The 15684-nt window shown below is 43.8% G+C and overlaps 1 protein-coding gene across 3 annotated transcripts in view; it reads left to right on the top strand.

Annotated features, from left to right (window-relative positions):
• dag1 (dystroglycan 1) overlaps positions 1-14894 on the top strand; it is a 147407-nt gene extending 132513 nt beyond the window's left edge. For all 3 annotated transcript variants that reach the window (XM_063067818.1, XM_063067819.1, XM_063067820.1), the window contains one exon: positions 10777-14894. In XM_063067818.1, the coding sequence (XP_062923888.1) occupies positions 10777-13176 (2400 nt within the window). In that variant the 3' untranslated portion in view covers positions 13177-14894. The remainder of the gene's footprint in view (positions 1-10776) is intronic.
• The last annotated feature ends 790 nt before the right edge of the window (positions 14895-15684 follow it).

Below are 15684 nucleotides of genomic sequence, written 5' to 3'. Positions count from 1 at the left end.
TAGCGACTGAATTTTCCTAACTAACCTCCCATGCGGGACCTTGTCAAAGGCCTTACTGAAGTCCATGTAGACAATATCCACTGCCTTCCCTTCATCCACTTTCCTGGTAACCTCCTCAAAAAACTCCAATAGATTGGTCAAACATGACCTACCACGCACAAAGCCATGTTGACTCTCCCAAATAAGTCCCAGTCTATCCAAATGCTTGTAGATTCTGTCTCTTAGTACTCCCTCCTTCCAATAACTTACCTACTACCGACGTTAAATTTACTGGCCTATAATTTCTCGGATTACTTTTCGATCCTTTTTTAAACAATGGAACAACATGAGCCACTCTCCAATCCTCCGGCACCCCACCTGTAGACAGCGACATTTTAAATATTTCAGCCAGGGCCCCTGCAATTTCAACACTAGTCTCCTTCAAGGTCCGAGGAGTCCCGGGGATTTATCCACTTTAATTTTCCTCAAGACAGCAAGGACCTCCTCCTTTTCGATCTGTACAGTTTCCATGATCTCACTCCTTGTTTCCCTTAATTCCATAGACTTCATGCCAGTTTCCTTAGTAAACACAGACGCAAAAAACCTATTTAAGATCTCCCCCAATTCCTTTGGTTCCGCACATAACCGACCACTCTGATCTTCAAGAGGACCAATTTTATCCCTTACAATCCTTTTGCTCTTAATATACCTGTAAAAGCTCTTTGGATTATCCTTCACTTTGACTGCCAAGGCAACCTCATGTCTTTTAGCCCTCCTGATTTCTTTCTTAAGTATTTTCATGCACTTCTTATACTCCTCAAGCACCTTATTTACTCCCTGCTTCCTATACACGTCGTACAACTCTCTCTTCTTCTTTATCAGAGTTGCAATATCCCTTGAGAACCAAGGTTCCTTATTCCAATTCACCTTGCCTTTAATCCTGACAGGAACATACAAATTCTACACACTCAAAATTTCTGCTTTGAAGGCTTCCCACCTACCGATCACATCCATGCCAGAGAACAACCTGTCCCAATCCACGCTTTTTAGATCCTTTCTGATTTCTTCAAATTTGGCCTTCTTCCAGTTAAGAACCTCAACCCCAGGACCAGATCTATCCTTGTCCATGATCAAGTTGAAACTAATGGTGTTATGATCACTGGAACCAAAGTGCTCCCCTACACAGACTTCTATCACTTGTCCTAACTCGTTTCCTAACAGGATATCCAATATTGCATCCCCTCTAGTTGGTCTCTCTATATATTGATTTAGAAAACTTTCCTGAACACATTTTACAAACTCTAAACCATCTAGACCCCTAACAGTATGGGAGACCCAATCAATATATGGAAAATTAAAATCCCCTACCACCACAACTTTGTTTCCTGCAGTTGCCTGCTATCTCTCTGCAGATTTGCACTTCCAATTCTCTTTGACTATTGAGTGGTCTGTAATACAATCCCACTAATATGGCCATACCTTTCCTGTTTCTCAGCTCCACCCACAAGGAATCAGTAGACAAGCCCTCTAATCTGTCCTGCCTGAGCACTGCTGTAATATTTTCCCTAACAAGCAATGCCACTCCCCCACCTTTCATTCCTCTGCCTCGATCACATCTGAAACATCGGAACCCTGGAATATTAAGCTGCCAGTCCTGTCCTTCCTGTAGCCAAGTTTCACTAATTTCTATAATGTCATAATTCCACGTGTCAATCCACGCCCTCAACTCATCCGCCTTCCCCGCAATACTCCTAGCATTGAAATATATACACCTGAGAAGATTTTTACCACCACTCACAACCTTTCTATTAGTAGATTTGCTTGAACTTTTAACATCATTTATTTTCACCCCAGCCACACTGTCAGCTCTGGTACTGTGGTTCCCATCCCCCTGCAACTCTAGTTTAAAGCCCCCCCCAATAGCATTAACAAACCTCCCTGAAAGGATATTGGTCCCCCTGTAGTTCAAGTGTAACCCGTCTCTCTTTTACAGGTCCCACCTGCCCCAGAAGAGGTCCTAATTATCCTGAAATCTGAAACCCTGCTCCCTACACCAGTTCCTCAGCCACTTGTTCATCCTCGAGAGCATCCTATTCCTACCCTCACTGGCACCTAGCACAGGTAGCAATCCTGAGATTACCACCCTCGAGGTCCTGCTTTTCACTTCCTACCAAGTTCTCTATACTCACTCTCCAGGACCTCCTCACTCCAGGATAGTCAGAGGCTTTTTCCCAGGGCTGAAATGGCTAGCACGAGAGGGCACAGTTTTAAGGTGCTTGGAAATGGGTACAGAGGAGATATCAGGGGTGGGTTTTTTACACAGGTAGTGGTGAGTGTGTGGAATGGGCTGCCAGTGGTGGAGGTGGATACGATAGGGTCTTTTAAGAGACTCCTGGTCAGGTACATGAAGCTCAGAAAAATAGAGGGCTATGGGTAACCCTAAGTAATTTCTCAGGTAAGGACATGTTCGGCACAGCTTTGTGGGTGAAGAGCCTGTGTTGTGCTGTAGGTTTTCTATGTTTCTAATCTAGGTGTTTCAATATTCATTAGGTTTCAATGAGATTCCCCCTCATTCTTCTTAATACCACCAAGTGAGTACAGGCTCAGGGCTAACAAAAACTCCTCATAAAATAACCGTTTTCTTTCTGGAATCATTCTCTTGAACCTCTTTTGAATCCTCTCCAATGTCATCCCATTCTTTCTTAAATAAGGGGCCCAAGACTACTCTCAATAGTCCAATGAGGCCTCATCAATGTCTTAAAGCTGCAGCATTACATCCTTGCTTTTATATTCTAGTCCTCTCAAGATGAATGCTAACATTGCATTAGCCTTCCTCAGCACTGACTCAACTTGCAAATTAGCCTTTAGGGAATCCTGCACGAGGACTTCCAAGTCCCTTTGCACCTTGGATTTTTCAGTTTTCTCCCCATTTAGAAAATAGTCCACACCCTCTGTCTACTTATCTGTCCTTTCAATACAATGTGTATCCTTGGATGTAAAGCTCCCATCTATAATCATCTTTCAGCCGTGACTCAGTGATGCCCACAACATCATACCTGCCAGTCTCTGTGCTGCAAGATCTACCTTGTTACATATACTGCATGTATTCAACTATAACACTTTCAGTCATGTATCCATCACCCTGTTTCATTTTTGTCCCCCTTTTTACACTGCAACTAATCCCACTGACTGCAATTTTTCCCTATCCTACCTCTGCTTGTAAACCAATAGCCCTTCTCAGTCCCGTCACTCTGGTTCCCATCTCCCTGCCAAATTAGTTTAAACTTTACTGAGCAGCTCTCGCAAACCTCCCTGGAAGGATATTGGTTCCCCTCGGGTTCAGGTCTAACCTGCCCTATGTTACACCGGCTCTGAGAAGTTCTAATGAATATTGAGCATGCTGGAGCTAAGTACATGGGATTGATTGCTCCTTTCAGAAATGGTAGTTATAGTGTGAAGAAATAGAGGATAGGTGAGTATTTGGATGTTTGAGAGATTCCATCTATTGTCCTAATAGAAAACTTGAGTACTTTTTCAGCTTGTGAACTTGATATATTTTTAATTTCACATTTTCTTTGAATTAGATCCTCTGGAATCACTGGGAAAACTCCTGACACTAAAGACAGATTCAGTAGTATGTTAGCTGTTAATTTTGAGATATTTAGTTTTGGTGAAGTGGTTGGACAAAGTTCAGCTGCAGTCTCTGAGTAGCCAGATTCTCGAAATAAAATCTGCACAGTGTCAGCAGTTCAAGTTAGAGAAGGGGGGGGGGGGGGGAGGTGCGGATATTCAGATTAGTCAAAGCTTTGACCAATGGCCTCTAACCACAAGTCAAGAGAAAATCTGCAGATGCTGGAAATCCAAGCAACACACAAAATACTGAAAGAACTTGGCAGACCAGGCAGCATCTATGAGAAAGAGTACAGTCGACGTTTCAGGCCGAGACCCTTCAGTAGGACATGAGATTTTGTCTACGCATGAATGATATTGGTTTACCCTTTCGGAAATTGTGGGCTAGGAGGTTAAAATTTCTTTTTGTGCTGTTATAAGCTGAAATCCTAAAATGCGTCCATAAAATCACTTCAGTCTATAAATTGGTGAGAATGAGTTTAAATGCCAAGTGACCAAAGAACATTAGGAATAATATGAGGTCATTCAGACCTCATCTTGTATCTGGGCATGTAGCAACCTTTCAGACTTGATGAATTCTTCAGCTGCAGGTAACTCACTCTGTCGCTTTGTTGGCTCTCTTGTGGTTCTATTCACATAATTTGACCTGTTGGGTGTATCCCACAGCTTCACTGCTAACATACATTGAGTATATATTTCATGTCCTATTGTTAGAAGTGTATAAATAGGAAAATTCTGCCTTAATATAATAACATTTCATTTCCTAACATAGCCATTTGCGTTCTTTAAGAGCTATACACTGCACGGCCAAAAGCTACTTGCAGCTCAAGAGCTTAGGTCTGAATACCACTGGTTCAAGGAGTGAATTGTAGACTTTATGTATCCAGGCTCCAGAAGGTGTTGTCAATAAAGGATGAGTTCAAATTAAAATGTACAAAGGTCAGAATTGAAGGAGTACATTTCTCAGGGTTTGTGTAGCTAGAGGGAGAGAGAGGCAGCGACATGGAGGGATTTGAAAGTCAGTTTTGGTACACGGCCTAATGCTATTCCACTGTGGTAATTTTAAATTGCAGTTTATTCTAATGCATCCTGGAGAACAGTCCAATTAATGCTTGTGATTTGGTATTCCTCAGACTCTCCGTATGCTACAAGGCCTATTTCCTCTCCTTCATACACTGCACTCTCCAACACCTGCCAGCTCTTGTGTGATCCAGTATTGGCCTATTTTGGCCTTTCTATGCTGTCTGAAGCACCTCAGCTTTTTTCCTGCCTTTAAACTCAAAATTGCTCTTTGCAACTCTGCTTTTGTTCACACGCTCTGCTCCTCAGCATCCACCTTCATTGTTCCTCCAGGCCACTGTGCAGGCTGAGATCACAGCTTCAAAGATTAGTGTTATCAGACAGCAAGCTCGCTATCCAGTTTCTTTGCCAGGGGTATTGGTGAGTCTAACTGAATGGTACATCTTTCATGCCATAAGTTTAAGCCCTTGTATTTGAGATTAACCCCACAGCTATCATCAGTTAGCTTTACAGTACCAGCACCCCAGGTTCAATTCCCGTCGCTACCTGTGAGGAGTTTAAGTTCTTCCCGTGACCGTGCAGGTTTCCTCCAGGTGCTCCCACAGTCCAAAGACCTACCGGTTGAGAGGTTAATTGGTCATTGTAAATTGTCTCATGATTATGCTAGGGTTACACCTGGAGATTGCTGGGTGGTGCAACTCGAAGGGCTGGGAAAGCCTATTCTGCACTGTATCTCAATAAGTAAATAAAAAGTGTTATCTTTGTGGAGTATGCACATTCACCAGAACCACATGGAGTTTCCTCCTACATCCCGGAGATTGGAAGATTAATTGATCATTAAGTTGTCCCTGGGATGTAGGGGTGTTGATGGTTGGTGTTGGTGCAGACTTGATGTGCTGAAGGGCTCTTTGTGTGCTTTATCTCTGTCTCTGAGATGCTATGATTTTAACAGCTGTTCAGTAAATAAATGAACAATCATCATCATCATTATGTGCAGTGTTGTATGACTTGGGTGATCATGGTCTATGACCATGATTGTTCTTGGCAAATTTTCTTCAGAAGTGGTTTGCCAGTGTCTTCCCTGGGCAGTGTCTTTACAAGTTGGGTGACCCCAGCCATTATCAATACACTTCGGAGATGGTCTGCCTGGCATCAGTGTTCGCATAACCAGGACTTCAGCGGCTCATACAACCATCTACCACCTGCTCCCATGACTTCACATGACCCTGATCAGGGACCTTGCCCAGGGGTGACCTGCAGGCCAGTGGAGGGAAGGAACAGCTTACACCTCCTTTGCTAGAGACGGATCTCCACCCCACCATCCAAAATGAGCAATGCTGTAACAACATGACTAATATACTGGTGAAATCACGATTTCCTTGGGCTGTGTACATCTAGGGTAAATCCGTGAGATTGAGATGGCTCTCCCACCCCAAAACCAAGTTTGTATGAATGCTGTGTAATTGCTACCCTGTTAAAAGTTAGTGCCAAGAATAATAGACAGTGCACTTGCATATTAATAGAATGGTATTTATGAATGTTAACTTAACTAATGGGTTAGTAAAGAGGAATAAAAAGCAAAAAGGGCCCATTATAATTAAATAGTCAAATGTGCACAAGTTGGAGCTCAGTTCTTCCAGAAGTTATAATCACCAACCCTCAGTAGACTTCCGCACCTTGCTCCATCGAATCACCATCCCCCATCTGTTCCAGTCCTACAACCTGTTCTCTCCAGCGTCTTCTCTCTTCCTCTTCTGCCGAACAAAGACCCCCATTCACGCTGTTGTCAGGAACACAAAAAAAAGCTCCCTATTGGATGGCTCACCTTCCAGAGCACCTATTATCTCTAACCGTAACCCAAGCACTGCTTCTACAGAAAGACCATAACGTTAGCAGTGAAACCTTTTACCAGGGCCTTGCACAGGGCATCCGAAAGTACAACAAATCAAATACTTCTAAAGTATGAGTAATTTATGGAGACCCTGCACTAATTAGCACATGGAATGATTTCTTCTGTGACATGACCAGTTAATCCACATTAGCATTGGTTGTGTGATAAATATTATTAGTGTGAATAAGAATGTATCTTTATGAAATAGTGTCACAGAATGTGTTATGCCTGCCTCAGAGGATAAATATAGTCGTAGTTAATATCTCATCCAGAAAAGCTGAATCTTCAACAGTTCATATTTCCCCAAAGCACTCTGCCGTTAGCCTGGAGTGTAACCTTTGGCTCTGTGCCATAGTTGAGTCATAATGATACTTTATATACAGTATATTTGCAGTATTGAGAAAGGAAAATAATAATTAAGGTCTTGACGCCAAGTTATTTTACATCCATTTTTTTGTTTGATAATCGTCTAGCTGACTGTTGGATCCAGTTCCAAACCAACTAATAATTTCAAAAGTAAATACTCTCTTCTATAAAAGTTGTTTCCATTCCTCTCAGCTAAACCCAAGTGCAACTCCAAATTATATAAACAGACAAGATAACTTGCTTATTTATTTTACTGAATGTGGTTTGGATGCTCCCTTGATTATTCTCTCAAGACAGTTATGCTTCTTGAATTAGGTGGGCTGTGATGTTTATGAATGCTTCTTTTAAGCAGATCTCTGTATTGCTACCGAATTGAAGTCACAAAGCACAAACCAGACTGGCATACTTCATTCCTTTCAGTGAACAAGTGAAATGTAATTGGCTTTATGGGAATTACTATTTAGATACATTATACTAGGATTCAGAAAGACTAAGGAGGGTATTAAGGTTGTGGTTATTGTACTGTAATTAGTTCATAAACTTTACTGAGGTTCCAGAGAACTAGGCAGGAGAAAATGGGTGTATACTGAAAACAGCATGGCAAGCTTAACTTTGACCCATCAGTGCATATTAAGTAATGACCTCTCTTAAACAGCGAAAGAGAAAAAAGTGTTAGAGAAGTAACTTTAAAAAATACAGCATTGATTTAGATGGTAAGATTCTGGCCCAGGAATGAATAATATTCCTTTCAGCATACTACAGATGACGTGGATTTAAGACTAACACAGTTGATTGAAATTTTCAGTGTTTTTGCCAAAGGATCTCAAATTCAGAGGCCCTCCATTGGCCGGGGTTGACCATGGGCGTTGCGTCCCAGCTGTCTACATGATGCACAAGCCAGGCAGTACGATACGGAGAGCAAGCTGTTGCCCATGTAGTAGGCTCCCCCTCTCCAAAGGAAGGGCAGAGAGCAATACAGCAGCATTGCAGAAGTGCCAGTCAGCATTGAACTCAGCGTAGGATTGCCTTAGGAACACAATCTCCAGATTTTTCCTCTGGGCTTACTCCCAAAGCCTTCCCTATGAGTGGCTATAGCTGCAAGGCAGTGGAGGTTTGAGATCAGTTTTCCTTCTAGATGAGCTGCCAACCACGGCTGATGGGCCCATCTGCCTGAAGCGACTGGTTTTAAGGTGCCAGTAACCCACCATTACCCCTTCTGTCAGTGGTAATTGTTCCTTTGGGGTTAATAGCTAGGCTACAAGTGAAGGCCAGGAGCTGGACCTGGTTGTCAGAGGCTATTTGAGACGCACGCCATAGGGAACATTTACCATATTCGATTACAACAACCGTAAGGAACCATGTCAAATTAAATAATGTGAAATGCATCATGTCTCAAAACTGGCCTTCTCCTTTACAGTTCCTGACTTTTAGAAATTGTTCAGAGAACATGAAGGACTAGGGCTGCTTTCAAGTGGCAGATAGATTCTGTTTTTACTTTGTAGTAATTATTTTTGTTTGGTCTGAATTATATAAATACTGCACAGTACGTTGCTAAGGGAGTGCTGCCTTATCAGAAGTGTTATCATTCTGAGGTTACTTCTGATCTTTGGTGGCCTTTCTAAGAAGATAGGAGGCGTATTCCACAGAGCCCTGGTCAAATTTGCCCTCTTTCCTCAGTTTGCTCCACTATTTAAATAGAAATGTGGGAAGATATTTTATCAGTGGATGAAATCTGTCTAAAAGAAATCTGGAAGTTTATTTTTGTAAATTGAGGCAATGTATGGTGGGGGAATAGTAGGGACACATTTCTGAATCCTCTGTAACATTTGTGTTGGGAATATGAATAGCTATTACATGTACGAACCACTGTCAACAAGGGGATGTGGAACATTGAACCGGGTTAGTGGGTTTTGTCCTTTACTTTATGTCACGTGGTTTGTATCCCAAATATCTAACTGCACCAAAATGTGGCCGGCAATTTATACGAGATCTGAATTCGTCAATAAATGATGCTGTGTGAAATTTTATGTATATAAAACTGTTTTAAGAAAAATTACATCCTGAACTGAGCCCAAGAATCAAATTAGAGAGGGACAGGCAATACAGTATGTGAGAATGAGGGGCAGATGGTACTCTAAATGGCACTAAAGAAATGAGCTGGAAATTGTGGCACCAACACAATCTTAGGATTGCTACAAAAGGATAGTTAAATGTGAGGGGGCTTCAGTCTGGGCACTTGGGATACTGGACTTTGAGGGGGTTAGAGTATCAAGGGGTTGGGGTAAGTGGGGATGGTCTTGATGTAGTGATCACATACCTGGTGATGAGTTTTGGGAGGAGCTGGGTCTGAGGAATGGTCTCAGGTGACCAGAAGGACGCAAAATTATCATGGGTTGGTGTATTGGTGTATAACAGGTCTGACTGAACGTATTATATTTTCTGTAAAAGGATCAAGGTTCAACTTTATTCACCGTATCCATTATGTTTTCATCACAGCCTAGTATGGAAACACCAATGCCTTTGAATGGAAAATCCAACAAAAAGTAGTGGATTTGGCCCAGTAAATCATGTGTAAAGCCCTCCCAACCATTGAGCACATCTGCATGAAATGCTGTTGTCAGGAAGCAGCATCTCATCGGATATCCTCACCACCCAGACTTTTCTCATGCTGCCATCAGGTAGAAGGTACAAGAGCATCAGAGCTCACGCCACCAGGTTCAAGAACAGTTACTACCCCTCAGCCATCAGGCTCTTGAACAAAAGAGAATAACTACACTCACATGCCCATCTATTGAGATGTTCCCACAACCATTTATCTCACTTGAAGGACTCTTTATCTCGTTATTTCATGTTCTTGTTATTTATTGCTATTTATTTAATTGCATTTGCACAGTTTGTTTTCTGCACTCTACTTGATCTTTCCTGCTTGTCCCAGCGTGTGAAGTCTGGCTGCAGCAGATTGAGCGGAAGAGACTGATTAATGGTCCAACGGTCAAGAAGGCAGGCCAGCAGGCGTTGTGGAGCGCTAAGAGCACGACAAGGCACTTAGACGTCCTAGTCATCCACTGCAAGAGGTGATCTCTTTAAACTCACCCGGCAGAAGGCAAAGGCAAACCACTGCTGTAAGCTGCCCGAACATGATTTCCCAATATATCAAAGCGGCGTGGAGGGAAATCATCTGCCAACTGGAAATTCCAGATGCGACCTAACGACGATTTGATCTTTCATTGATCCTGTTATAATTGCTGTTCTATAGATTTGCTGAGTGTGCCTGCAAGAAAATTAATCTTAGGGTTGTATTGGGTGACATGTACTCAGATCATAAAATTTATTCTAACTTTGAACTTTACATGTATTAGGAATTTACTGAGGTGTTTTGGTGTGACCTGCAACAAAAACATTCAAAAGTTTTAAAGAATAATATATGTACTATTTTAAAATAAAATTATATGTTGAGTACAGATAAGAAATAAAATGTGTGTAATACATACCAAACATACTTACTACGTACAGTAAATAGCATTATGAATTAGTGGTTTAAAGTTTTTACAGTGTAGTGACTGAGGTAATGGATAGAGAGGGGTGAGGGAAATTAGAATGGTTGATCAGATTAATGCCTGGGGGAAGAAACTTTTAAAATGAAGATTTTCTTTTAATAGCTCTTCAAATAGTGGTTGAAGTAACAGTATCTACTGCCTTCTAAGCAAAAGTATAATGGCTGTTCTGAGGTGCCTTAATGGTTTGTGCTGCTAAACCTGGAGAATGGAAGAAATGAAACAGTGTTGCCTGTTATGTAGAACACTGACCAAATGCTGATTGGGTTTCAATTTCTATTGCGTGAGATAAATCTTGTACTGCAGACAAACTGGTGTCTCTCTTCTTTCCCTTAGGTCACAGAGTCTGGGAGGGAAACTCTACCTTCGTGGCTGCACTGGGATGCTGTGAGCCATTCTCTACATGGGCTGCCACTGGACACGGACAGAGGAGTTCACTACATCTCAGCCGTCGCCATGGAACCGGCTGCAAATGGAGCCCTGGTGCCTTTTGCTGAGGATGTTTTCTCTGTTGAGGTTCTACCAGATGATCCGTTGGATAGCACGGCCCTTCCTGTGTCATCGCAGTTGGTCAATGAGGTCACACCAGTGATCTGTGCACAAGAGGAGCCACTTACCATTCTGACGGTGATCCTGGATGCGGACCTAACAAAGATGACAGCCCAGCAACGAATTGAACTGTTGGATAGAATGCGCAAGTTTGCTGAAGTAGGTCTCAATCAAATGAAACTCGTTCCAGTTGTCAACAACCGACTGTTTGACATGTCTGCCTTCATGGCTGGTCCTGGAAATGCCAAGAAGGTCGTGGAGAACGGGGCTCTGTTATCCTGGAAAATTGGCTGCTTCTTAAATCAGAACAACGTGCCGAATATCAGCAGTGTGGAGGTCCCTGCTAAAGAGGGCACTATGTCAGCCCATCTCGGGTATCCTGTGGTAGGGTGGCACATAGCCAACAAGAAGCTGCAAGTGCCAAAGAGAATACGGAGGCAGATTAATCCCACGCCAACACCCATCATTGTGGCCCTGCCACCAACAACCGCTGTTAAAGAACCCCCCAGCCGTATAGTCCCAACGCCCACCTCTCCAGTTATTGCACCCACCACTGACAGAGTGGCCCCACCCATCAGAAAGCCATTGATAAGCAGACCTATCAAGACTGTCAGACCAAAGGATACAATTACCCACACACCCACGCTGGGCCCAGTGCAGCCAACAAGGGCACTGGAAAAATCAAGTACAACGGTGCCTGGTCAGATTGAGCCCACCGCTACGAGGCCAGGTTACGTGGAGCCAACTGCTGTGCCGTTCCCACGCACAACCAAGAAGCCTCGGGTCACCACTTTGAAACCACAGGTCACAACTCCAACTACCATGACTGCAAGCACCAGGAAAACGAAGGTGCGGACCAAAGCGCCCCGTGTCACCGCCAAGCCGTCCACCACCAAGCTGCAAACTACCTCACCGCCCACCAGGCGCACGGCCAGCCCTGACCATGCCGCCGGACCCGGTCGAGTGACTATCTCTGACAACCGGCCGCCCAAGCGCATGAATCACATTGACCGTGTGGACTCGTGGGTGGGTACCTACTTCGAGGTTAAAATCCCATCCGACACTTTCTATGATTACGAGGATGGCACCACCGATCAGCTGCAGCTGACCCTCAAGCTCAAGGAGCAGCAGCCCCTGAGTGAGAGCTCATGGGTGAAGTTCAACAGCACCAGCCAGTTGCTGTATGGCTTACCGGACTCTGGCCATGAGGGAAAGCATGAGTACTTCATGCACGCTGCAGACAAGGGCGGCCTGACTGCCGTAGATGCCTTCGAGGTCCACGTGCACAGCCGGCCTCATGGCGGCAAGTCCAGCGTCAAATTTGCTGCCCGTTTCCACGGCGATCACCGCAAGGTGACCAACGATGTCAACAAGAAGATCCAGCTGATCAAGAAGCTGGCCCATGCCTTCAATGACCGCAACAGCAGCAGCGTGACCTTGCACAGCATCTCCAAGGGCTCCATTGTGGTGGAGTGGACAAACAACACACTGCCACTTGAACCCTGCCCAGAGGAGCAGATCCGCTCACTCAGCAGCCGTGTCGCAGATGACGCTGGCAACCCGACTGAGATCTTTGTGAGCGCCATGGCACCAGAGTTCTCGCCCTTGAACATCTCTGTGACAGGGACAGGGAGCTGCAAGAACATCCAGTTTGTTCCCATGGTCCAACACCGAGAGATCCCACCAGAGCCCACCGTGGCTGTTGTTGCAGGCGAGGCGCCCTCCAGGACCAGCAACGATGACGTGTACCTACATACTGTCATCCCCGCAGTGGTCGTAGCTGCCATCCTCCTCATCGCTGGCATCATCGCTATGATCTGCTACCGTAAGAAGCGGAAAGGCAAGCTCACCATTGAGGACCAAGCCACCTTCATCAAAAAGGGCGTTCCTATCATCTTTGCCGATGAACTGGATGACTCGAAGCCCCCTCCTTCATCGAGTGTACCACTCATCCTCCAGGAAGAAAAGCCCCCTCTCCCTCCTCCAGAGTACCCCAGCCAGTCTGGCCATGAGGCTATCCCTCTGGGCCAGGATTTGATTGGTGAATACACACCTCTGAGAGAAGAGGATCCTAATGCACCTCCCTACCAGCCTCCACCACCCTTCACAGCACCAATGGAAGGGAAAGGCTGCCGTCCAAAGAACATGACCCCTTACAGATCTCCACCTCCCTATGTCCCACCCTAATACTTCAGGGACCGTGGGTTCCAGGTTCCCCCCCACCTCCCCATCCCACGCATCTTCCCACCCCCATATCCCAATGCTTCTCCTTCTCCCTCTCCCTCTCCGACCCTCCCCTCCAACCCACCTCTCCACCACTCAGTGTTGTCTGTAGGAATGGAAGCCTGCTGCATTTTTTTAATTTTTTCAAGCACTGGGTCTGTTGGTTCGGAAGCAAAGTATTGCTGGAGTTTCACTGCAGCACCTAATGCTGTTGATCTCCCTGGCTTGGTGGGATGATCTCCACCAGTCAGCATTGTTTCCTTGATCTCCTATGTACATTGTAACTGCAGGCTTCAGAACATTTGTTTTAAAATGCTAAAGAGACCACGGGCAGCACTGGGGATGTTTGATACAGTTTGCCTTTAACACTAATTGTACTGTTTTCTATTCACACGTGTCTAGCAACAGAAGTATAACAAAATGGTAGCCTAATGTAAATGTCAGAGACTGTACTGAAATCAGTTTGTTTTACATTTAATCCACTGTACCTAAACTTATACTTCTAGTTTGGCCATTTTGATTGTTTTAAGATACAACTTTACTCTGCTCTGGCTTTTGGGACACCTTGTTAACCTTGGTTCTACTCGACATCATTTCTTGCTGTCAGGCCTTTGTTTATGGTTCTCTAACATCTAATCCTTTGCCTGCCATCAGTTCTTCAGTGCATCTGGTGCTGGATGCTCCTGCAAAGCTACCTGGTACCCTGCACAGCAACACTGTTCATCTTTTGCGTTGTACGCTCAAATTTGGTGTGTCCTTCATCTTCTGCCTTCTTACATCCTTGCATGTCTCCTATCTCCCTGACCTCTCCCTTCATTTCTTATTTGCATCACATTTCATGCTGTACTGTGTCTTTTCTCTCTCTCCCTGCTCGCGTGCGCTCTCTCTCTCTCCCCCTGCTCGCACGCGCGCTCTCTGATCTGTGCAGTTTGTATAAATTTGCCCATTTGTCGTGTCCTGCTACTCCTATCAGCTGCTTGGCTGCAGACAGACAGGGGTCTTATGATAGATTATATTCTAGTCAGCCGGAAATGATTAAAATAAAAAAATTCAATCTAATTTTTTTACTAAATTTTTGATACAGCCTCAATCCTTTTATTAAAAGCATACTGCAATTTGTAAACGCTTGGCTTCTTAGGAATTATTAAAATGAAATTGGTTTTGATTTTTTTCTTCTTGCTCTCTATCTATCTTTTTTCATAGATCACCTTAAATTTTAATTTAGAAGGTTTTTAAAAAAAGAAATTACTGCTTTTATTTTTAAAGATGATTATTCTCACAGGATATCATATAGGTGTGATGCCTACCATATTTTACTGGACTGAACTACAAAGAGATGGTATTTGGAACTTGGACTCAAAAAAACCATTGCAATAATTGTGTGCTGCACTGGCTTGGGTGGTCCGTCTTTAGGACTGGCTTAATGTGCACACCATGAGATCTTGAAGCCATAATAGAACATGGCGCGCATGCCCCACGTGAGCGCTTAGATCTGCATTGGCCAGAAAGATCTGATTCATCCATTGTCACGGTGATTGGTGGGCAAATCAAAACAGAATAATGCATTGTTAGCAATTTTACTTTTTACAGTTATTAGTGAACATTTTATTTATGCCACTAGGCACTGTATGTTGGAAGTCTTGTATTAAAATGTGTTTTCACCAAACTGATTTATATTTCTGTTTCTTGTAAGGAATGGTGCAATCAGGGACCCTTCTGCCTAAAGTAGAACTTTAATCTAGACTAATGGGATAAAGTACCAAATTTAGTTACAATGCTTGTTGCCTTCACTGTGTTGGCTGTTGAGTTGGGCAAGATTTGCAATGAAGTCTATTTTTAGCAATTAAAACGTAGTCCATTTAAAGAGACTGAACAAAGCAGAACTCATAAATTGTACAATACAAAATCACGATATAAATCTGGGTTATTTCTCTAGAAAATGCAATGGATGAAAAAAGTTACAATGTAAAAACGAAATGTTTGATGCCAGTACCAGTCACCTAAAGCAATGATAATTTCAGGTGTGATTAACAGAGCTATTATGCAGTTACCTTTACTCAGATAGAGGGTGGGGGTGCAGCAGTCTGCTGTCTAGTGAAGTCATCTGAATCCCAAAGTAAACTACATTCAGTTGTCTCCCACACCATCGCCAACTTTATTGTCTCTGGAGATCTCCCATCCACCGCCACCAACCTCATAGATACCGCAACCCGCACCTCCCGTTTCTACCTCCTACACAAAATCCACAAACCTGCTTATCCAGGGAGACCCATTGTTTCAGCTTGTTCCTGCCCCACCAAACTCCGATAGGCATACCTCGACTCTGTTTTATCCCCCTAATTCAGTCCCTTCCTACTGCATCTGTGACACTTCAATACTCTTGACCTTTTCAAGGATTTTCAAGTTCCCTGGCCCCCATCATCTTATTTTTTTTTACTATGAATGTTCAGTCCATATATACCTCATCCCCCA

The sequence above is a fragment of the Mobula hypostoma genome, chromosome 15, assembly GCF_963921235.1.
Source record: "Mobula hypostoma chromosome 15, sMobHyp1.1, whole genome shotgun sequence".
NCBI classification, from domain to species: domain Eukaryota; kingdom Metazoa; phylum Chordata; class Chondrichthyes; order Myliobatiformes; family Myliobatidae; genus Mobula; species Mobula hypostoma.
Note: the sequence above shows the minus strand (reverse complement) of the source record. Positions and strands in the feature narration are given on the sequence as shown.